The 25,110-nt window shown below is 45.8% G+C and overlaps 1 protein-coding gene across 2 annotated transcripts; it reads right to left on the reverse strand.

Moving 5' to 3' along the window:
* Positions 1-6,843: 6,843 nt before the first annotated feature.
* Positions 6,844-17,240, reverse strand: LOC123407237 (afadin- and alpha-actinin-binding protein-like). 2 transcript variants are annotated; one of them, XM_045100324.1, is made up of 15 exons: positions 17,094-17,240; positions 16,953-16,999; positions 16,714-16,831; positions 12,384-12,481; positions 9,277-9,373; positions 9,115-9,204; positions 8,950-9,012; positions 8,776-8,853; positions 8,630-8,695; positions 8,476-8,553; positions 8,207-8,317; positions 7,902-7,979; positions 7,675-7,794; positions 7,428-7,471; positions 6,844-7,351 (listed from the first exon to the last, which is right to left on the reverse strand). In XM_045100324.1, the coding sequence occupies exons 1-15, from the start codon at positions 17,121-17,123 to the stop codon at positions 7,288-7,290; spliced, it is 1,182 nt and encodes a 393-aa protein (XP_044956259.1). In that variant the 5' UTR covers positions 17,124-17,240; the 3' UTR covers positions 6,844-7,287. The 2 variants fall into 2 exon arrangements, with proteins under 2 accessions (XP_044956259.1, XP_044956260.1); XM_045100325.1 differs by having other exon boundaries at positions 6,844-7,348; positions 17,094-17,239.
* Between the last annotated feature and the right edge of the window lie 7,870 nt (positions 17,241-25,110).

A 25,110-nucleotide genomic window follows, 5' to 3' on the forward strand; every position in this document is an offset into this window, starting at 1 on the left:
TGGGAGAGAGTCATTGAACACCGCTTAAGAAGGTTGACAAGCGTGACCAAAAACCAATTTGGTTTCATGCCTGGGAGGCCTACCATGGAAGCCATCTTCTTGGTACGACAGCTGATGGAGAAATACAGGGAGCAAAAGAAGGACCTTCATATGGTGTTCATTGATTTGGAGAAGGCCTATGATAAGATACCTCGGAATGTCATGTGGTGGGCGTTGGAGAAACACAAAGTCCCAATAAAGTACATTACCCTCATCAAGGATATGTATGATAATGTTGTGACAAGTGTTCGAACAAGTGATGGCGACACCGATGACTTTCCGATTAGAATAGGGCTACACCAAGGGTCAGCTTTGAGCCCTTATCTTTTTGATTTGGTGATGGATGAGGTCACAAGGGATATACAAGGGGATATCCCATGGTGTATGCTCTTTGCGGATGATGTGGTGCTAGTCGATGATAGCCGAACGGGGGTTAATAGAAAGTTAGAGTTATGGAGGCGGACTCTAGAATCGAAAGGTTTTAGGCTTAGTAGAACTAAAACTGAATACATGAGGTGCAGTTTTAGTGCTACTAGGCACGAGGATGGAGAAGTTAGCCTTGGTGGGCAGGTGGTACCGGAGAGTGACACGTTTCGATATTTGGGGTCCATGTTGCAGAAGGATGGCGATATCGATGAAGACGTGGGCCACCGAATCAAGGCTGGGTGGATGAAGTGGCGCCAAGCTTCTTGCGTACTCTGTGACAAGAGAGTGCCACAAAAGCTAAAAGGCAGGTTTTATAGGACAGCTATCCGACCTGCGATGTTGTATGGCGCGGAGTGTTGGCCAACCAAGAGACGACATATCCAACAGTTAGGTGTAGCAGAGATGCGCATGTTGAGATGGATATGTGGCCACACAAGGAAGGATCGGGTACGGAATGACGATATACGAGAGAGACTTGGGGTAGCACCGATTGAAGAGAAGCTGGTCCAACATCGTCTCAGATGGTTTGGACATATTCAACGGAGGCCACCGGAAGTGTGACGCCCCGGTAAATTAAGCTACAGTAAACCCCTGCTAATGATGCCACGTCACCGGGATTACTGTTGGTAGTCTCGTGTAGTTTCGAACCGATCCGAATTTAAATTAGAAATAAAATCAAAACAATAAAAGTTTTCGGATCTTAAGATAAACAAATGTCAGGAGAGATATAAAGATTCCCTAATGATTTATAAAGTGAACATGGCATTTATAAAATTATTGCAGTCTCTATATAATTAAAACAGCAAAGCTATTTAGAAAAGAAAAAAAAGAATAAACAAAAACAAAAGAAAAAACCCTGGCCCAACTGGGCCTAGTGGCCCAGCCGGCCACGCCACCAACCCCCACAGGCAACCCTAGTCCCCCCCCCCCCCCGTCGCCTCCCAGTTCCTCGGCCGCCGCCACCCTCCCCATCGAGCCCCACCCTCACCCATGAGAGCCCCCCCTTCGGCTCTCCTTCCCACCTACCGCAACCCACACCCCACCAACCACCACGCACCGACAGCCCCCACCTTCCCCACGAGAGCCCCCCTCTCTCTCGGCTCTCTCCCTCCCCACGATCTCCCTCTCCCCCCCCCCCATGGGCCTCCCCTGCGCCAGGCCCCCTCGCCGCCCGTACCCTTCCTCCCGCACGCTCCCCTCGCGGGGGCCTCCTACCCCTAGCGCCCCGCGCCACCGGCCCTCCCCATCTCCCGGCGCCCTCGCCCCGTACCCCCACATGCCTTCCTCCCCTGATAGCTACTCCGGCCGAAGCCCCCTGCGCCGGCGAGCCTCCTCCTTCGCCGCGCCTCTTCGCCTCTGCCCGGTTGCCTCGCGCGCCGCTGCACCACCGGCCGCGCCACTCTCCCTCAACCGAAGCCCCCTGCACCGAGCCCCTCCTCGCCCCAACCGCGGGCACCGGCCGCCGCTGGCCTCCGATGCCCTCCGGCGGGCCCCCCACTGCCCGGTCTCGTTCCTCACCACCGGCTTCGCCCCCGAGCCCGCTGCCACTCCCCTCCAAACGGGGGTGAGCTACTCCCCCTTTCCTTCCTTTTTTCTTTTCGGTCCCCTGCGCCGCCACCATCGGGCTGCATCGAGGACGCGTGCACCCGTGCCTACACTGTCGTTGCTCGGCTGAAGCCACTACTGCAGTACCCTCGAGTGGTACTGTAGCGGTAGCTATCTTATAATGCTACTGCTACTTGGACCATCTATTTTACAGGAGCAAAACACGGCCTAATATAGATGAAAACTATATGAACATAGAATAGACATAACAAACTTCATTTTATTCAATTGGACAAGCCTCAGATAATGCATGAATTAATTTCTATAAACATGACAAAAGTCTATGGTCTGTTAAGAGCGATAACAAAAAAGAAGAAGGATTTACTGTCTTAACTATTTCAGTGCTATAAATGGACCTGTTACACGAGTTGTCCATGCCATCTAATGGCATGGCCTTGTAGTACTGTTGAAGTAGAGTAAAACACTTATATGAAGTGTCTCCATTAGAACTACATAATAATAGTTATAGCCTTCGGAAATCAGCCAAGTGAAGTTTTAAATAAATAATTATTTAAATAGATAAATCAGTAATCTGTTGATATAAATAAATAATTAGAATAATTAGAGTATGACACGTGAGTCCCCCACTAAATTAATCTGATTAATTAATAATTAATCTTAATTAAAACTTGTGCCTATGACGTTCGGGACCCACTGGTCAGTTGACCAGTCAACTATTGATGTCAGCATGAGATCATGCTGATGTCATAATTGTTTTTATTTAAATTAATTAAATCTGTTTTAATTCCTAAATAATTAATAAAACTTTAAAAATTAATATAAAATAATCCGTAAGTCAGATCAAAATATTTTCAACATGAAAGTTGATCAGCAGAACGAGACGAACCCGTATACACGGTCTATTCGTCTGTCACGCGTCCCTAACATAGCAAACATGGAACATTTCCATCGTTTCCAGTCTGTCCGGTAGTAGCCCGAGACCCGGAAAATATCGTCAGATATTCTTTCGACCCGTCTATGACGGATGTTGCTGCGTTAGCTCATGTCTAGCCTGCATCTTGTCATGTCATGCTTTGTGTTGCACCGTTGCTATTATTTATTGTTTCTTCCCCCTCTTCTTACCGGTAGACCCCGAGACTGACGCTGCTGCCGGGTACATCTACGGCCCTGTCGATCAGTCCTATGCCGCAGAGCAGCAAGGCAAGCAAACCCCCCTTGATCATTCCTATATCGCCTATGTCTTTCTTCCTACTGCTTGCATTAGTATTTTGCTACTGTTGTAGTTAGCTCCTATATCTGATGCATAGCCTGTTTTTGATGAACTGCTACTTTCAGTCATGTACCTTTAATATGCTTAGTATAGGTGGAACAATCATCCCCTCTGACCCCGTAGTTCAGTTGCCCCGCTTGATTTCAAATCTCGATCTCTGATCGACGAGCCAGACCCGACACATCACATACACCCCCTTAGTTGTACGAGCTACAGGAATACTATCGGGTACCGAGGGTGACACCTCGCCAAGTACTCCTGATGATATCTCTATAGTATAGCTAGTCGGTCGTGGTTATCGAGGGTGATTCCTCTTTCACCATTCCCGACGATGCCTCTGTCGTACAATCCCTCAAGTGTGGGACCCCCGAGGGTGATTCCTCTAAGCCCACCTTGACGGATACATCGTTCGAAATCCAACGAGGGCGATACCTCGGATTTCCCCCGATATTACAACCACACAGTTACTCGACCATGTTACTGGGATCATTGGTGATTAGTTGTAAGACGGGTGGATTCCCGTGAGACTCTGTTGATGGCCTAATTAAAATGTTAATGGATTTGGGTATTTGATCTGGGTTGGTCGGAGACCTTTTCGCACTAACCGACTACGCGGGAAGAATTATGGGTACTCGGCGTCGCGGTATCAGCCGAAGCTTTTCAGATGTCAGCAATCGTAGTGGCGCACGCCCGAGTGGTCCCGAGATGCGTTGCGCTTGTGATTAAGGGATGCTAGGACTGACATCGGCCGCCCTCGCATCGTGCAGGAGCACGGAGGGGAACTGGGCCCATAAACCCTTTGCACTTAGGATTTAGACCGGCGGGCTGACCTCTCTGATTAGTCTTAGGTGGGGCTGTGACGTGTCGATATTCCGAGGCCGGGAAGGACCCAGAAAAGTATGTCCGGCCAGAGTGTTATCGAGCGTGACGGGACATGTGGTGCACCCCTGCACGGATGAAATTTAACTATTCGGATAGCCGTGTCCACGGTTACAGGACGACTTGGAGTTGTGCCCCGATCTTATACAACTACAATTGTTACTTAATTGGATCATTAGTTTGCCTCGGGATTGCTTCCTCGCAGGGAGTCGAGGGAGGATCTTTAGGCGTGACCTCACTTTAATATTGCTGCAACAATATGACTATTATTGTTTTACCCCATGTTCTACTCTCGTCTATTGCTGCAAGACCCTGAAGATGCTAGTCTTCGATAGGACTAGGCCTTCTCTCTCTATTCTCGCATTGCTGCAGTCAGTCCACATATAACACCCCCCCCCTTCTTTGATAATGATGCATAATTAGAATAGTTCTGATGTAAGACTTGCGAGTACTTTGGATGAGTACTCACCGCTGCTTTGCTTCACCCTTTGTCCCCTTGATCCGTTTGCTGCGACCAGATGATGGAGCCCAGGAGATGGAGTTTTCCTGCCGACGCCTGCTACCCCGACGGTGCCTACTACTACGTGGAGGCCGCTGATGATCAGGAGTAGTTAGGAGGTTCCCAGGCAGGAGGCCTCGCCTCGTTCGATCGTTGTATCTTTTGTGCTAGCCTTCTCTAAGGCACCCCATGGTTTATGTCTGTACTCAGATATTTTTGCTTCCGCTGACTCGTGTGTTTATCGAGCTTCCGTATTCTAGCCCTCGAGGCCCCTGGCTTGTAATATGAAGCTGATGTTATTTTATTTGTGTCTAGAGTTGTGTTGTGATATCTTTCCTTGAGTCCTTGGGTTTGATCGTACGTATTTACGTGTATGATTAGCGTACGATTAAACCGATGGCGTTACAGGAAGTGCCGGTGCATAGCGGACGGATTAAGCGTGCTGAGAATGTTAAGAGGGATCGTGGTAGACCAAACTTGACATGGGAGGAGTCCGTTAAGAGAGACCTGAAGATTTGGAATATCGACAAAGACTTAGCCATGGACAGGGGTGCGTGGAAGTTAGCTATCCACGTTCTAGAGCCATGACTTGGCTTCGAGATCTTATGGGTTTCAACTCTAGCCTACCCCAACTTGTTTGGGACTGAAAGGCTTGGTTGTTGTTGTTGTTGTTGTTATTGTTGGGTTTCCCTATTCCAGACGGTTTCTCACACAACACCATGGATGATGACCTCAACAAACCCTGCGGTTTCTATAAAGTTGGCGTGATGGATGAGTGAACAATCACACACGACTTGCGGCCGACAATTGTGTGTGTTAGGCCACCTATCACAAATGTTTCCACATAAAAGTGTGTGTAATGGACAACCATATGTCAAACAGTTCCTTCTAGATAATGTGTGTGATGTATATTTTTTTAGGAACTAGCAAGAGCTCTGCCTTTTCATACAACATGTGTGTGATATATTGAATAACGCAATCGATGGAATTATAGCTATCGTGTGTAATGGCCACCCCTATCGCAGGCGATGATATACGAAAAATTATTTGTGATATACAATACAAGTGAAACATATCTTTGGGATTTACCGTATGGGATGCTAACAATATCTCACACAACTTCTACAATATTCCTGTCTGTGATGGCCCTTCCAATCACACACGATCGTTTTTTGTCTGACGTGCGTAACAGACGAGGCATCACCGATGAATTATGTATATCGTGTAGGATAGGCTCCTTATCGGCCGCACAAGCAAGGTGACGATTTTTAAATACGTCAGGAAAGGGGGTAAAAATTGTTTCTATAGGAGCCACCTGCTATGATGGATAGAAAATGGAGGGCCCTATTATGGCGTACCAATAATTTGGAGGAACGCTCCTTTTTTCACTTTCAAGGGTGACAAGATGAGTAATTTACTTCAATTGCGATGACAAACTAAAAATTCAAAGAAACAATTAACAAAGGGGAGAGTTCTTTTTCACTTACAGATGACGAAATGAGTAATTTACTTCAACTTTAGAAGCAATTTCGATGACAAACGAAAAAAAAACATAGAAACGATTAACAAAGTTTTGTTTCACTTACTGATGTTAGGGTGGGCAATTTACTTAAATTTTATGGGCAGTTCTAATGACAGACGAAAAAAATCATAGAAACAATGAATGAAGAGTTTTTTTTCACTCACCAGTGACAGAATGGGCAATTTACTGGGCAGCTTTGGATAGATGATAGACCAAAAATATCAGAGAAAAAACACACCATCCTATATTATTGTTAGGTATAGATATGGGGACATAAATTTAACATATATTATTGAAATATGTCAAATATATATTGTCTTCATTTAGATGAATTTATTTGACATGTTTTTACTATGAATCTTAATGTTGGCTAGATCATTTTTATTTTTATTAGCAAAAAAAACATCGTTATTTCATTCTTTTTACATTACAAATGTGTTAATGTAGAGGGCGGTGTGTGTTGATTGTTTATTAATTATATAATTCAAAGTAGCAGCCAAACGACATATGAGATTCATTTCATTTCACAAATCCATGTGCAAGAAAACTAGAAAACTTCCCACCAAATGAAATATCTTTTGATGAATGTGTTTTCGTTTTTCAAATCGAATGAAAACCCAGGTGCCAAACGAGATATAACAGTTTGCCACAAGAACTACTCCCTCCATTCACTTTTATAAGTCATGCTGCTGTCTGAAATGTCTACAGGACCTTATAGAAGTGAACAGAGGGAGTACATCATTTAACTTTTTTATAGAAATACTACATCATTTAACTAAAACGAGGTGAGAATGGCAGGGGTCAATAGCCAGGCACAATTACATTCCGAAGACAGCAGGCTGCATAAGACTGTTTCATCAAAGAGGAATACCAGTAGCCAGGCTGCCATACCTGCGGGATTATCAGTTAGCAACGACAGGAGAGATGCTCCTGCGTATCATGCTACATAGGCTGCGGCAACCATGGCGGGAAGAGGTTTATCACGAGTTATAATATAACGGCAGTACAACACAAGAGACGTCCATCACAGATCAACATGATGTACCTCGCGGCCTTCTAGAACTGAAATTCGCGATGAATATATCTTTACACATCTGTAGAAGCAGAATGAATCGCCTCATGCTCGGCATCCAGGCCACTTAACCTCCTGCTATTGTGTGAATCAATAAAAGAACGGAGTTTTGGATTAAACAGAAGAGAACTTTAGAGAAGATGTATCAAACCACCTTGGTTTATCAGACTTGGAGAAGTGCTTAGACATGATGGACGCCTGTAAATTCAGTTCCCAAATGTAGGTTACTGAGCAGTTAGCAAGGATGAAAAGACATAGACACGACAAACTGAATCCATTTAATACAGTGTCCACAGTTACCATGTCATAAACGACTTTGATACCACCATATGTTTGGAGATATATTTGCTATTCCAATGCTATAGATAAGTGTCATTTATGAGTGGTTAAACACTACATACCTGCTCTTGGATGATGCTTCTGGCTTCAACTAACTGAGCTTCAAGCTCAAGTTCACGCTCGGTAACTTCCGAGGTCACTTCAGCAACTTTTTGAGCATCTTGAAGTTGTGTCATACGTGCCTGTGCAGTAATTTGTATTACAAAGTTAGAGAGGACAGTGAGAGGGAGAACAGTTGCATACTGAAACATCAAAAATAAGGAACCTGTAGCAATTCAGTGATTACTACCTTTACTGAAGCCATTTTAGTGCGCAAACTCTCCTCTATCTGGTCTCTGGCCATGTGAAAGGGCAAGTCAAAGACATCCTGTCAGGAGGAAGCGCAACAAAATCAAGGATGGATCTTGTGACTCCAACTGAGCAAATCATGTGAAAGGAAAGAAGGAAACACATGACGACCAAATAATCATTTCCCCCAATTTTACATTCTTTATGCTTCTGTTGTGGTATCATACATGGCAGAAACAACGTGGATTTTTACGAGAAAAAAATGAACCAACAAAAACCTCTGCAGAGAAGACTAGGCATGCATACCGTCTTGCCACCAAGTGGGGGCTGGGGAGACCCTGCCTCCTGTCTTCCATTACCAGCAACAACAGCCTGTGATGATCCAGTTGGAGCATTAAGGAACTTGCGCATATCCATCTGATATAGAACATTATTACTCGGATTAGCACACGGTGTATATACATCTATCATGAAAGGAATAATACAATGTGAATCCTATTAGCAACTTAGAATATTACACATCCATACATTAACAAACAACCAAGGAATGAAATGTGTAACATCACAGTATTTACCTCCATTGAACGTAACAGTGCCCGCAAATCAGCATTCTCCTGGACTAGTTCTTGCTTCTTCACTTCATATGCATCAACCTGAATGCATTCAACCTTCCTTAGAATATATTCAACCAGCTAAGTATCAATTTTACAGAAGTGGCTTAATACTTACAATCATTTTGTAGTAGTCATTGTCATTCTTTTTTCCAGTCCATGTTCCACGCTGCCGTCCCTCTTTCTGTTAAACAAAATAACAATGTCATCAAGCAAAGCAAAGCTTACACAACATCGTCAAGCAAAGCTTCGCTTACACAGTACCTGCAACAAGTTCATTATTTCCATTCCTGAACGTGATGATTCCTTTTTCTTCTCCATCAGTACTTGGTTTAGCTTCTCCTGCAATAGAAATAATTCCATCCAATAGCAACAATTCAGATTATATCTCCATGCTATGTATGCTACATATCTTACGAAAAAAATGCAACAGCTCACCTGCAATTTGATGTATTCCTTTTCTTTCTTCTTCGTTTCATGAATTTGTTGGGTGCGTACTTGCTGACAAAAGGAAGATAGAAAATCAGGACAGGGTCTCATCCATAAACAAACAAAACGAAAAGAATTTTTTTTAAGGAAAGGAATAGGATAAGACCATTTAACCTGATTTCCAATAACCATTTTTTGAAATTCGTCGCGTTCCTGCTGCAGCTTCTCAATATGAGCTTTCAGAGCTGCGGTGTTTTTGGCCTCCTGGTGATTGCGGTTGGATTAGGGCTTAGAGTTTCAGTTTCAAAAGTGATAAGAATCCAAACGAGGACAAACCGTTCGGGTCAAAGTGGCCAACTCTCGATCTTTTGCTGCCAATTGGGCATCCATTCTTTCGATCTTGGCTTCCAGTCTTGAAATATCAGACTGCATACTGCATATTGTATAACACAAGCCGCCGTTAGCCATCTATTACACAGTGATTTAACAATATTCTATAAAACCTTCGAAAGGCTGCAAACAATTGTGTTGATGTTGTTAGGAAATATGCAATTTGTATTTCCTGGGTGCCAATGGCCAGTATGTATGCACATGTACAGGTGGTAAATATGCAGGAAACCCCTCACACTACAGGGAAAATATAAAGGCTATACATGAAACATAATACAACTCTAATACCCCCCCCCCCCCTTGTCAGGACCCAAGGACTACCAACGATGATCAGCTCTGTTTCAAACATGAAGATTGGCGGGAAGCAACGGAAGCCGTCCATCCAGGATCCGACGCATGACAGGCCATCGTACCGATTCGCTTTAAGTGAAGCCTCGCCAGCCGTTGATCTCAGATCGTGCGGTGATAGTAACCTCGAGCGTCACTGTCGCGCTTCCGGCACGATCGCCCTCCTCTTCTTTCTTCTTTCTGCTTTACTCCCCCTCTCCTCTCTGTAGGCTATATAAAGCCATGATCGAGCTCGTGTAGGGCATCTTTATCTTTTCTAGGGTTTCCCCCTTGTGCGCCGCCAGTGTTCCTGGCTGGTTCTGTAATATAACTCGGCCTTCGGCCTTAAATCAGTGAGTAAAGAGGCTAGTTCGAGCGGAATTCCCCTGTTTTTCTTCTCGTCAGTAAGCAGAGCCTGACACCCCTCCCCCCCCCCTTCCCTTAAACTCAGGGTGGATCGACGACACCGAGTTTGGAGAGAGAAAATCCGAGCTCTAGTCTGCCCCTTCGTAAAAAATCTGCCAACTGTAACTTGGAAGGCAAATCCTGAAGAGCAATAACCAGATCCTGCACACCAGCCCGCACAAAAGAAGCATAGACACCAATATGTTTGGTGAGCTCATGCTTCACAAGGTCACGCGCAACAGTGATAGCACTTGTACTGTCAGACAAGAGTGTAGTAGGTGTAGTAACAGACACACCAAACTCCTGAAGTAACAAGTAACCACCATAACCAGGTCACATCTGCCGTCAGAAGAGCCATAGCTTGCAACTCAGCCTATGCACTCGAACGGGAAACTGCAGTCTGTTTCTTTGTCTTCTAGGCAATGAGTGAACAGCCAGGAAAAACACAGCAAACAGAAAGTGAACGGCGTTCCAAGAGATCACTAGCCCACATACCATCTGAATAGGCCTGAAGCTGTAACAAACTGGAGCGGGGAAAGAAAAGACGGCGAGATATGGAGAACACAAAGAAGGTGGCTATCGTGAACCGAAGTGGGAACAAAAACAAACTGACTCAAAATATGAACAGGATAGGAGATATCCGGACGAGTAACGGCTAGATAGACAAGACTCCCAACAAGATGGTGAAAACACATAATTATGTCTGTTTCTAAGCTATACGCATTTGTTTGGCTCACAAAAAAAAGGGTCTCGCACCGAGTACAAGAACTGGTTAAATTACACAAGATAAAAAATGGAAAATGGGTTATTGGAGCCAATAGCAGCAGAAAACGTAAGGGGTCAAAGGGGGCAAAAGGGCAGGAGCACACAGAAATATGAAAGATTGCGATTGAATTCTGTAGGACTGTCACACTCTAATAAAGAGTAAACTTCAGAAGGTGTTCACAAAGAATGGCATGCACAATTCGAAGTCACATTTTCAGGTTGCGTAACAGTGGCCTAATTCCATGATGCAAAACATTAATGTCAATTAACCAAAAAGAACCATACATCATGTACATTCATGACAAAGCTTAAGGAAGTAAAAAAAAATATGGTCACAATAATATCATCCCAAAGCGCGAGGCATCACAGACGACTATCAGTCTGTCCTCAAAAGCACGGACACGGCAAAACTAGCCGAATCCCTGTGCTGACACGGCCGGACACGGGGATACGGTGTGACATGGCCGGACACACGTATCCCGCCGTAATTCGTGAAATACGAATTAAAAAAAGAAAAAGGTGTGACACGGCTGGGACACGTAGGGACACGTGAGGCCCAACTTGGCCTCGACCCGACAGAAAAACATTGTGTTTTTTTTGCAGATTCGTCCACGGGCGACACAAAAGGAGCGCTCGAAACCTCCTCGACTAGCCCACGCCAGAAATAGGGTTCCCCCGCTCCTGGACTCGCCGCCGCCAGCTCCTGGACTCACCGCCGCCAGCTCCTATGGAGTCGCCGTCGCTGCCTGCACCCAACCGCCGCTGTTCCCCAAGAGCAGCCGCCTCTCCTCCCATTGGAAACCAAGCCGGAGCAGGTAACCTCTAGTCCTCGACCTCTTTCTTTCATCTATATGAATCGACTTGCTATGGATCTGCTGCTTGCTGTTGCTTTTGATGCTTGCCATGTCATTGTTGTAGTTCCTGCTCGCCATGCCCTTGCTGTTTCTTCCCCATGTTGTACCCTTGTTGATTGAATGTTTATTGCTGCTGCTACTTGGTTCATTTTAGGGAACATTGCATGTGGGAGTGGCGCCACTGGTGGAAGCCAATCATCCGTGGGTGAGAGCCAAGGAGGATAACATGTACCTGGTGTCGTGGATCCGAAACTTCTTTGTTGTTTGTCAAGTACCACTTCAGATTATTACAATTTATGTCTCAAATAGACTGATCCTAACACTATACTGCTGTTTGATGGTTAATCAAGCACTTGAACTGAAATAGGAGGCAACAGACAACAAATGGGACAGTATTTCTCTCATGTTTCTGTCTTAAACTCTATATTACATTGATATTTATTTTTATTTTTATATATACTTGTCGTGTCCCCGATGGGTTATTTTTTAGAAAAAGCCGTGTCCCGTGTCCCCGTATGCGTGTCGCCGTGTCTGTGCCGTCGTATCGGTCCTTTTTAGTCTGTCCTTAGAGGGCAGCATTGTGCAGTGTAATTTATTGCTAAACTGTACTACCCTGAAGATCTGGTGGGCAATGCATAATAAACACTGCATAGCACGTCCAAGCCATACCCCCAACACAGATCAAGGAAATGGAAAGCTCACCGTTGCCGCAGATCATTGGTCGATTCCCGGAATTCAATGTCTCTCTGGCGCTGCTGCAGCAGTGCATACATGCAGTTACATGTTCTTGCAATAGACACCTGCGCCACAGAGACAGAATACGGAAAATTTAGAAAAAGAAGTACCTCAAAGATAACATTCACCACCAACACCATAAACAAAGGGAAGTTTGTTCTACTTCGAAGAAGAAGAAGAAGAAGATCCAAACAGACACAGTTTAGGGCCTCTTTTTTTAGGGGTTTCCATAGGAATATTAGGATTTGAATCCTAAGGAATTTTTCCTATGAATACCCTTCGGATCCTAGGATTAGGACTGCAAAATTCCTATGAAATCCATTGCTATGGCCCTATTTTATAGGGATCTCATCATGAGCTCAAACCTCCTTTTCTTTTTCTTTTGAGAAACCAAATGCACCTTCACTCTCTCTCTCTCTCTCCCCTCAATCCTATAAAATTCCTGTGTTTATTTTAGAGTAAAATGCATCATAAGTCCTAAAACTATTGGAGGTGTGTCACTTTAGTCCTATAACTTTGAAACTGCAGTTTTGGGTCCTAAAACTATTGGAGGTGTGTAAATTTAGCCCTATAACTTCAAAACCGCATTTTTGGGTCCTAAAGCTATTCTAGGTGTGTCAGTTTAGTCCTATCACTTTGAAACAACAGTTTTGTATACCAAAAATATGTAAGTTTGTTCATCTTAGGTCCTAAGCTTGCATGGCCAGCATTCAATCGCCGACGTGTCGCTTGGAGATGCTTGGATTGTTGCCACGTTGACCCAATTGACCTACCAGGTTAACTTATGAAAGGTAAATGTGGAAGAAAACCCCTAGAGTGTTGTCTAGCCTCATTCTCACGCCCTTGTCTTCTCCCACAGACAAAATGTTCAGAGGCGACGGTACGGAGGCCATCAGTGGCATGATGGCTTGAGCTCCAGCGAGGAGGGTAGACGGGTCATCTCAGCCTCACGCAACAGTAGCAGAACGACACGTCGCACAATGTCCAATTGCTACCCACCTGTGGCCCCACCGAGGAGAGGGATGTCATCCTCCATGCCGACTAGCTCGGGGTTTCCCCAAAGGCCACGCTAGACCTCTGACTAAGGCTGCCCTACAGCTCATGGCTGCGCAGGTGGTGGGCCTACATGATGCAGCACACACTACCACATGGAAACGTATGAACCATTTTTGAGGAAGTGAACACATATAAGGGGCTCATTTGAAAAAATGCACCATGGATGCTGGTCATGGAAGGTATCTATAGAGGAGTTTGGGGTGACCAAGGGAAGTAGAAGGGAAGCTAAGGACACCTGGTGGTGGAACGATGAGGTCCAGAAGGTTATTAGGGAGAAGAAGGACTGTTTCAGATGCCTATATCTGGACAGGAGTGCAGCTAACATGGAGAAGTATAAGGTGGCGAAGAAGGCTGCAAAGCGGGCGGTGAGTGAAGCGAGAGGTCGGGCGTATGAGGACCTCTACCAACGTTTAAACACTAAGGAAGGCGAAAGGGACATCTATAAGATGGCCAAGATTAGGGAGAGGAAGACGAGGGATGTCGGCGAAGTCAAATGCATCAAGGACGGAGATGATCAGCTTCTTGTGAAGGATGAGGCGATCAAGCGTAGATGGCGGGAGTACTTTGACAACCTTTACAATGGAGAGGTTGAGAGCTCTACCATTGAGCTAGACGACTCCTTTGATGATACCAGCATGTGCTTTGTGCGACGTATCCAGGAGTGTGAGGTTAAGGAGGCGTTAAAAAGGATGAAAGTAGGCAAGGCGATGGGTCCTGATGGTATCCCCATCGAGGTATGGAGAGGCCTTGGAGACATAGCGATAGTATGGCTAACTAAGCTTTTCAACCTCATTTTTTGGTCAAACAAGATGCCCGAAGAATGGAGGCGGAGTATCTTAGTACCAATCGTTAAGAACAAGGGGGATGTTCAAAGTTGTACTAATTATCGCGGAATCAAGCTGATGAGCCATACTATGAAGCTATGGGAGAGAGTCATTGAACACCGCTTAAGAAGGTTGACAAGCGTGACCAAAAACCAATTTGGTTTCATGCCTGGGAGGTCTACCATGGAAGCCATCTTCTTGGTACGACAGCTGATGAAGAGATACAGGGAGCAAAAGAAGGACCTTCATATGGTGTTCATTGATTTGGAGAAGGCCTATGATAAGATACCTCGGAATGTCATGTGGTGGGCCTTGGAGAAACACAAAGTCCCATTAAAGTACATTACCCTCATCAAGGATATGTATGATAATGTTGTGACAAGTGTTCGAACAAGTGATGGCGACACCGATGACTTTCCGATTAGAATAGGGCTACACCAAGGGTCAGCTTTGAGCCCTTATCTTTTTGATTTGGTGATGGATGAGGTCACAAGGGATATACAAGGAGATATCCCATGGTGCATGCTCTTTGCGGATGATGTGGTGCTAGTCGATGATAGCCGAACGGGGGTTAATAGAAAGTTAAGAGTTATGGAGGCGGACTCTAGAATCGAAAGGTTTTAGGTTTAGTAGAACTAAAACTGAATACATGAGGTGCAGCTTTAGTGCTACTAGGCACGAGGATGGAGAGGTTAGCCTTGGTGGGCAGGTGGTACCGGAGAGAGACACGTTTCGATATTTGGGGTCCATGTTGCAGAAGGATGGCGATATCGATGAAGACGTGGGCCACCGAATCAAGGCTGGGTGGATGAAGTGGCGCCAAGCTTCTGGCGTACTCTGTGACAAGAGAGTGCCACAAAAGCTAAAAGGCTATCCAACAGTTAGGTGTAGCACAGATGCGCATGTTGAGATGGATATGTGGCCACACAAGGAAGGATCGGGTACGGAATGACGATATACGAGAGAGACTTGGGGTAGCACCGATGGAAGAGAAGCTGGTCCAACATCGTCTCAGATGGTTTGGACATATTCAACGGAGGCCACCGGAAGCGCCGGTGCATAGCGGACGGATAAAGCGTGCTGAGAATGTTAAGAGGGGTCGTGGTAGACCAAACTTGACATGGGAGGAGTCCATTAAGAGAGACCTGAAGGTTTGGAATATCGACAAAGACTTAGCCATGGTCAGGGGTGCGTGGAAGTTAGCTATCCACGTTCCAGAGCCATGACTTGGCTTCGAGATCTTATGGGTTTCAACTCTAGCCTACCCCAACTTGTTTGGGACTGAAAGGCTTGGTTGTTGTTGTTGTTGATGATGATGATGGTCATGGAAGCTTTGGACCTGAGATGAACAAACTTACGTAGCTTTGGGACCGGAAACTGCACTTCTGAAGTTATATGACTAAATTGACACACCTCCAATAGTTTTAGGACCCAAACTGAAGTTTCAAAGTAATAGGACTAAACTGACACACCTCTGATAGATTTAGGACCGAAAACTGCAGTTTCAAAGTTATAGGACTAAAATGACACACCCCCGATAGTTGTAGGACTTGTGATGCATTTTAATCTTTTTTATGTGCACCTCCAAAAGGCATCTCTCGCAAAATTCATGTGTTCTGAAATCCTGTAGGAATTCATAGTACATGGCATCTCAATCCAGCGTTTTTCATATTCTTACGTTTTAAAATTCCTGAAATCCAAATATGCCCTCAACAGGAAAACAAGCAGAAAGAGCACCCGAAACTGCCATAAAATTAACACAATAGCATGCAATGTGGTTTCCTGCAGCTCTGGCGGCCGCTTAGCCGCCCATCCGACCGAGACGCCATCACCAACACCATCGCCAACCTTCGTCTGATGGCTCTACGCATGGCGCCCCCGCTCCCACCTCCGCCTCTATGGCCAGATTAGCCTGTTGTGGCTTTCGCATCACATCACATGTCCCCGATGTTGGGTGTGGGTGTGCGTGTTTATGTTTCTTAGGGCTTGTTGAGTTGTGCCATCAGCGGAACCCTTTGGTGGTGTCCTGTGCCACTTTTGTGCGTTTGTGTGTGTGTGCGTGTTGAACTTGGGTGTGTTGAACCTATGTTGTTTGTATTGGTGTGGCGGTTTGCTTTATTTATAAAGCGGGGTGAAAGCCTTTTTAGGTAATGGCAAGTTACTACTCCCTCCGTTCCAAAATATAAGACCTTTTAGAGATTTCACTAGAAGACTACATACGAAGCAAAATGAGTGAATCTATACTCTAAAATATGTCTATGTACATCCGTATGTAGTACATAGTGCAATCTCTAAAAGGTCTTATATTTAGGAACGGAGGGAGTACATCCTAACCGAGAAGTCAGACACAAAGTTCACACCAACGCTTAGAGAAAAGGGGAGGCATTGTCTCGAAAGCCAGGAGACAAGTGACGGACCGGATCGGTGGCGAATAGGTCGAGCGAGGCCGGGAAACCGAAGGTAACGAGCGTCTGATTGAGGTACTTGGCACAGTGCTCGAGGTTCCCTGCGTCGGCGAATGTCCCCACATCGCCGCTGCAACAACAACACAGCAACGAGCCGGCCGTCACAGCCATCAGAAAGGGGTGAGCAACCACTCTGAAAAAAAAAAACATCCATCGCATGAGGACAATAACCTAGAAATCGTGGCGCTCACCTCATGCCGACGGGAGGCGGTGGCTGCTGGTGAAGGTTCGACGGGGCCTGCAATTGGAAGGAGAGAGGAAGTTAGGGGCGTCGGCGGCGACGGGGCTAGAGGGAGGGGGCGGGTCGATCTGCGGTGTAGCTAGGGTTTTACCCGGAGCTCGAAACGCGACGACACCGACATGGGCGGAGGGGGAGGCGATGTAGAGAGAGATCTGGCGAGCGGGATGGGTGGGGAAGAACAATGAGACGGAATCGGATGGAATGGATACGAGGACGAGGGCTTTGCGTTTTTCTTTTTTCGGCAATTCAGATAGCTTTATTATACGGAGTATTCAAATTCAAAAAAAGCCATTCCTAGGACAATAAGCAGAGAAGAATAAGCTCAAGTTTTTTTTATCCAACAAGCTCATACATGGGACGCGTTTTGTTCGCAAACCGAAGACAAAGGGTGTGTTTGATATCCTGCACGGAGGGTATACGAGGCCAAAAGTTTCCTATCGAACCCACTTTTCGCTGTTTAGTAGAGTGCATGAGCTCAAGTGGACTATGCTCAACCGATGCAAAAAACACCTCCCAGCTATGCTCAACCGAGCTCCTACATCGGGCCGAGCTGGGGTCAGCTAAGCCGGCCTCGACCCACCTCTCCCTCAAATCACCCGATGCAGCAGCAGCCGCCGCCCACGCCTCGAGTCTACCCCGCCGCCGTCGTCGCCCCACCCCGCTGCCGTCGTCGCCCCACCCCGTCGCCGCCGTCGCCCCACCCCGTCGTCGCCCCCACCCCGCCGCCGCCGCCGTCGTCGCCCCACCCCCCCGCCGCCGCCGTCGTCGCCCCACCCCGCTGCCGCCGTCGTCGCCCCACTCCGCTGCCGCCGCCGTCGCCCTGCCCCGGGTCTACCCCGACGCCGACGCCGATCTACCTGGCCCCTTCCCCCGCCCCTGATCTACCCCGTCGCCGCCGCATCGGTCTCTGTCCCGTCTCCCTTCCTTCACCCCCTTCTCCCTTCCCATTCCATGCTTCCTACCTAGATCTCTGGAGTATTCCTCCATTTGGAAAACATATGTTGTTGTTTGCGTGTCACATTGGATGAATTGTATGTGATAACTATTATTTTTTTTTGTTTTTTGATGGATGAATTGGCAAGAAAACAGAGAAAATTCGTTGTGAGAGGAGATTGGTCTAGCTGAAATAATGGTTGATGCATCCAACCTCAAATACACACTACCAAACACAGTCCGAGCACATCATGTCTCAACACATACATCACTACCAAACAACCACACATGCATGCATTCAACATGTCTTGACTTAGCATGTCTTAAAAGGGAACAACTATGCTAGAATGGAACAGCTACCAAACACACCCAAAGTGAAGGGCTTTATGGGGTCAGGACCACTGCCACGTCCACTCTTGATGGTCCACCTAGAACTCTTCATCCGCGCCCGCGCGTGTTCCTTTTCATCACCAATTGCCCGCATTCACGTCATTATAGAGCGGTCGCTCTGCATTGATGTCGGACTAAAGCGGAAGCGACCTCTCATTGTCGTCATTGAAGCGGCGCGTCGGTCGAGAGAGCAACGCGTGCGACGCTTCCCCGATGACCACGTTTGTTCAACCTTGGAGTAAAATTTACTAAATGGGATGGAACGGATGTCTACTACATCCGTTCAAAGCCCATCTGTTTGTATGATGTCATTAAACAGGCTCGTCGGTCGAGGAACCAACTCCAGTGGCACGCATTGACACACTCGGACGCTCGGCCTCATTGGAATCTCGTATTCAAAGACGGCCACACCACAACTGATCCACATCCACCTTCCTTGCACCGCATCCACCATGGCCGCCAGCTATAGCGGTTAGTAGGAGAGCTTGTCATCTCAGCAGAAGCACAAGATGGCCGCTCTTGCTGACGCGTGATGGATCAAGCACGACATGTCAGCTAGCTCACCCGAGGTCTTCGACGACGATCCCACGATGGATACTGGCTCCATCGATGACATCGCGCGGGACCCCCTTGTGACAGCCGAGACCGATGCTTCAGAAGATTCCCCTTTCATTCCACTGTCGTCGTGTTATTATTTTGTTTGTCGCATTCATCAACGCATCATTCGCATCATCTACATTGCATTGGCACTTCGTTGCCTCCATTTTTCAAAACTTGCATCCGTTATTAGTTGTCGGTTCTCTCCCTTTTGTCGTTGTCCGTTTTGAGACCAACCACACGCACGCGTCCGCGGCATCATTAAAATATTGTTTTTAAAAGTATGTATAAAATTTTCTCAGATTGAGTTGAGACTTGGTGTGCGGTCTTATATTAATGTAGGTAGGCCGCCTGTCAAATTTCGTCGCAATCGGAGTTCGTTTGATACCTGAAACGTTAAACTTATAGCGACACTATAGCCGGTCATTTCGTCAGACGTTTTCGGTTTATAAAACTCTGTCGCCGGGTGCCAGTTTTCCCTCTCATCTTCGCTTAGCCTCTCTGCATTGTGCACCGACCTGCCCGCAACCTCTTGGTACAGGGAATACGCGGTCGTAACCGTTGGGTCTGGATAAACCCCGTTATACCCTAAACCGTCATCGGTTTGTCCATTGGTCTCCCTAACCTATAACCTCGATTGTTCAATTTCAATCGAAGGGATGAGATAGCCCTAGCCTAATCCGAGAGTGGTATATAGCAGTCCAACCCTAGCCCTAGAAATCTGTCCCATCCATCCATCCCTAGTCCTATCGACCCGCCGCCGCCAACCTCTCCCACCTCGGGATCTTGTCATGATCCCCTCATAGCCAACCAACGCCCGACCCAACCCAGCACCGATCCCCTCACACCCACCTGGTCTCCTCCTCGCTCTGCCCGCCGAGCCAACCGCGGCGACCACCGGCGACCACGCCGCCCCTGCTGGTCACCGGCCAGCCGCGCCCAAGCCATGTCTCACGTGCAGCCTCGTTGTCCGGCCATCGGAGCGTAGCCGGAACCCCAACGTCGACGAGCCACAAGGTCGGCCCGTTCGCCGCGCCTTCCCTTTCCTCTTCCTCTCCAATTCCTCTCACCTCCATGCTCCTCTCTCCTTCGCATGATCAAGTCGAAGCTCGCTCGAGTGCCATGGTGACCACCTGCATAGGAGCCGCCGTCGACCAGTGCTAAGGCCACTGGCAGCTGCGCCGGTGAGCCCGCGAACTGGACCCCTTCGTAGCGAGCGCCCCCGGACGAGCTCGCCCCGAGCGCTCCGCCAGGCAGTCCCATGCCCGTGCCCTCTTACTCCTCTCCCCTTCCTGCTTTTCATCATGCTTCATCAACGTCTCTCTTCTCTGCTTCACAGGTGCAACCGATGCAGGCCATGGAGCTCGATCCGCCCTTGCCCGGACCCGACAGCTCCCCTACGGATCCCGCAGCCGCGACTGTCGCCCTTGTGCAGCTCGTGCGCGTTCCCGTCCTGCTTCGCTGCACTCAGACACGCGTTGACCTCACATTCATGGCCCTGGAGCATGCAACCTCTTTTGTTGTTTCTGATTTCATTCAGATAAGCTCGCCGGTAAGCTTCATAGTTAGATGAGCTCATAATGTGTTGCGAACCCATCGTAGCCTAGCTGGTCACGGCGTTGCACCTCCACCGAGTAGACCAGGGATCGAATCCCACCGGCTCATATATATTTTTCGAGCGAATTTGCGTTGTCATTTATTAGCTCGAAATGTTATGTTTACCAACCGAATGCACATATGTAGCACAAGGACACGGCTAGCCCACTGGTGACACACGCTAGGACACACCAAAGGGGTCTGGGCCCACTGGTCAACTTGTGGTGATGCACACGAAAGGTTTTGGGATCCGATCCCTATAGCATCTTTTTTTCCACCATATGTATTTATTTTTCTTTTGCATGCATGTTGCATCCAAGACATATGATTTTCTGTGGCCCGTTGCTACCTCTTGAGCTTGTGTTGGTTTTTCCCTTGAAGAGGAAAGGGTGATGCAGCAAAGTAGTGATAAGTATTTCCCTCAGTTTGAGAACCAATGTATCAATCCAGTAGGAGTATTAAGATGATGCACCAATGTATCTGCAAAAAACCAAACAAACTTGCACCCAACGCGATAAAAGGGGTTGTCAATCCCTTCACGATTATTTGCAAGGTGAGATCTGAAGGTGAAAAGTGCAACAAAGTAATTTTGTAGATCTGAATATAGGATGTGAAGTAGACCCGGGGGCCATAGTGTTCACTAGAGGCTTCTCTCATGATAGCAAGTATTACAATGGGTGAACGAATTACTGTCGAGCAATTAATAGAATCGCGCAAAGTCATGACGATATCTAAGGCAATGATCATACATATAGGCATCACGTCTGAGACAAGTAGACCGATACTTTCTGCATCTACTACTATTACTCCACACATCGACCGCTATCCAGCATGCATCTAGTGTATTGATTTCATAACAAACAGAGTAACGCTTTAAGCAAGATGACATGATGTAGAGGGATAAATTCATGCAATATGATATAAACCCCATCTTTTTACCCTTGATGGCAACAACATGATGCGTGCCTCGCTACCCTTTCTGTCACTGGGTGAGGACACCACACGGTATGAACCCAAAACCAAGCACTTCTCCCATTGCAAGAATTATAGATCAAGTTGGCCAAACGAAACCCATAACTCGAAGAGAATTACAAGGATACGAAATCATGCATATAAGAGATCAGAGGAGACTCAAATAATATTCATAGACAATCTGATCATAAATCCACAATTCATCGGATCTCGACAAACACACCGAAAAAAGAAAGTTACATCGGATAGATCTCCACGAAGATCATGGAGAACTTTGTATTGAAGATCCAAGAGAGAGAAGAAGCCATCTAGCTACTAGCTATGGACCCGAAGGTCTGTGGTGAACTACTCATGCATCATCGGAGAGGCAATGGTGTTGATGAAGAAGCCCTCCGTGTCGGAATCCCCCTCCGGCAGGGCACCAGAACGGTCCCCAGATGGGATCTTGCGGAGACAGAAGCTTGCGGCGACGGAAAAGTATTTTCATGGCTCTCTTCTTTAGTTTCAGGATTTTAGAGAATTTATAGGCGAAAGAGGTAGGGTAAAGGAGCCACGTGGGGCCCACAAGCCTGTCAGGCGCCCCCCGAGGCCGCGACTAGGGGGCTTGTGATCTCCCCCGAGGTCTCCTGCCTTGGTTCTCAAGTTCCCTGTGTATCTTGTGTTATGGACAAAATCACCCCGCATGTTTTATTCCGTTTGGACTCCGTTTAATATTCTTTTCTGAAAAAGGTCAAAAACATGGAAAAAACAGAAACTGGCACTTGGCACTGGGTTAATAGGTTAGTCCCAAAAAAGATATAAAATAGCATACTCATGCATATAAAACATCCAAAGTTGACATGATAATAGCATGGAACCATCAAAAATTATAGATACGTTGGAGATGTATCAAGCATCCCAAAGCTTAACTCATGCTCGTCCTCGAGTTGGGAAGTGATAAAGACCGAATTTTTGATGTGGAATGCTACCTAGCATATTTGTCCTTTGTAACTTCTTTCTTGTGGCATGAATGTTCAGATCCGTAAGATTCAAAACAATAGTTTACTATTGTCATGAAAACAATAATACTTCAAGCATACTAGCAAAGTAATCACGAACTTTTGAAATAACAAGGCCAAAGAAAGTTATCCCTACAAAATCATATAGTCTGGCTATGCTCCATCATCCCCACACAACAAATTTAAATCATGCACAACCCCGGTATTGGCCAAGTGATTGTTTTCGCACTCTTACTTTCTCAAACTTTTTCAACTCTCACGCAATACATGAGCGTGAGCCATGGATATAGCATATAGGTGGAATAGAGTGTGGTGGAGGTTGTGAGGCAAAAAGGAGGAGATGGTCACATTGACTTGGCGTATCAATGGGCTATGGAGATGCCCATCAATAGATATCAATGTGAATGAGTAGAGATTGCCATGCAACTGATGCACTAGAGCTATAAGTGTGTGAAAGCTCAAAAGAAAACTAGTGGGTGCACCCAACTTGCTTGCTCACGAAGACCTAGGGCAATTTTGAGGAAGCCCATCATTGGAATATACAAGCCAAGTTATATAATGAAAATTCCTACTAGTATATGAAGTGACAAAACAAGAGACTCTCTATCATGAAGAACATGGTGCTATTTTGAAGCACAAGTGTGGAAAAAGATAGTAGCATTGTCCCTTCTCTCTTTTTCTCTCTTTTTTTGTTTGGGATCCTTGACCTTTTTTTTGGTGGGCATCTCTGGCCTCTTTTTTTTTATTTCCTTACACGGGACAAGGATCTAATAATGATGATCATCACACTTTTATTTACTTGCAACTCAATACTTAGAACAATGATGACTCTATATGAAATGCCTCCGGCAGTGTACAGGATGTGCAACGATCTAGCTTAGCGTATGACACCGCCGTGGTCTACAAAGATTTAAGTGAAGCACTAAGCAAAATTATCTAGCTCAAAAGATATAAGTGAAGCACATGCGAGCTAAATTGCCTATCTCAAAAGATATAAGTGAAGCTCATTGAGTATTCTAGCAAATTCACTATGAGTGCATGTCCCTCTCTAAAAGGTGTGCAACAAGTATGATTATGACAAAACAAAAAGCAAAGACTCCTATAATACACGACGCTCCAAGCAAAACACATATCATGTGGTGAATAAAAATATAGCTCCAAGTAACATTATCGATGGATTGAAGACGAAAGAGGGGATGCCTTCCCGGGGCATCCCCAAGCTTAGGCTTTTGGTGTCCTTGAATTTGTCTTGGGATGTCTTGGGCATCACAAAGTTGAATCTCTTTCCACTCTTTATCCCATTGTCCATGAGAACATCACCCAAAACTTGAAAACTTCACAACACAAAACTTAAACAGAAACTCGTAATATCATTAGCATAAGAAAACAAAGCACCAACTCTTAAGGTACTGTAGTGAACTTGATTTCCATTTAGATTGATGTTATATTATTGTATTCTCACTTTTCCATGGCTAGAACCCCCCGATACTAACCATAGTTTCATCAAAATAAGCAATCAACACAACAAAAACAGAATCTGTCAAAAACAGACCAGTCTGTAGCAATCTGTATACTTCGTATACTTCGTATACCTCTGGTACCCCAACAATTCTGAAAACTTATGACAGTTAGGGCAATTTGCATATAAATCAGCATCAAAAAGAGTCAACTCAAAATCTCTTTCTGGATAGAAATTAAAAATAATTTCGTGAGCGCAAAGTTTCTGTCTTATTCAGCATGATCAAACAACTATCACCAAAACTAATCATAAAGGTTCTACTTGGCACAAACACTAAAAGAAACATAAAAAACACAATCATAACAGAATTATGATGGTGTGGACACAACAAAACATAAATCAAAAAGAAAAAATAAATTCATTGGGTTGCCTCACAACAAGCGCTATTGTTTAACGCCCTTAGCTATGCATAAGGCGATAGAATCAAGTATCGTCGTCTTTAGTGCTCAAACCATAAGTAGCCCTCATCATGGATTCATAAGGCAATCTTATTTTCTTTCTAGTAAAGTGGTCCATGCCCTTCTTTAATGGAAATTGAAATCTAATATTCCCTTCCTTCATATCGATAACAACACCAATAGTCCTAAGGAAAGGTCTACCGAGAATGATGGGACATGTCGGATTGCAATCAATATCAAGCACAATGAAATATATGAGCACATAGTTCCTATTTGCAATAATAAGAACATCATTGTCCCCTGCGATCTCCCCCGAGGTCTCCTGCCTTAGTTCTCAAGTCCCCTGCGTATCTTCTGTTATGGAAAAATCACCCCGCAAGTTTTATTCCGTTTGGACTCCGTTTAATATTCTTTTCTGAAAAAGGTCAAAAACACGGAAAAAACAGAAACTGGCACTTGGCACTGAGTTAATAGGTTAGTCCCAAAAAATATATAAAATAGCATATTCATGCATATAAAACATCTAAAGTTGACATGATAATAGCATGGGACCATAAAAAATTATAGATAGTTGGAGACGTATCACCCGTATCTCTTAGGCCGTAACTCCGTTGGAGACGAGCTATATATGTGTAACCGGCTAGTATGACGTGTAGAGTTACATGCTTCACCTCTTGCCATGTCTAAACAACATTTAATATTGTC

This window comes from Hordeum vulgare, chromosome 7H (genome assembly GCF_904849725.1).
Source record: "Hordeum vulgare subsp. vulgare chromosome 7H, MorexV3_pseudomolecules_assembly, whole genome shotgun sequence".
NCBI lineage: Eukaryota > Viridiplantae > Streptophyta > Magnoliopsida > Poales > Poaceae > Hordeum > Hordeum vulgare.

Bases quoted from the DNA above. Each gene is read 5' to 3' on its own strand.
- LOC123407237 (XM_045100324.1), bottom strand. From the start codon at position 17,123: ATGTCGGTGTCGTCGCGTTTCGAGCTCCGG. The intron at 9,374-12,383 runs GTGAGCTTTCCA...TACAATATGCAG, and splicing joins ACCAATGATCTGCGGCAACG to TATGCAGTCTGATATTTCAA. The intron at 8,318-8,475 runs GTAAATACTGTG...GTTCTATATCAG, and splicing joins CACTGTTACGTTCAATGGAG to ATGGATATGCGCAAGTTCCT.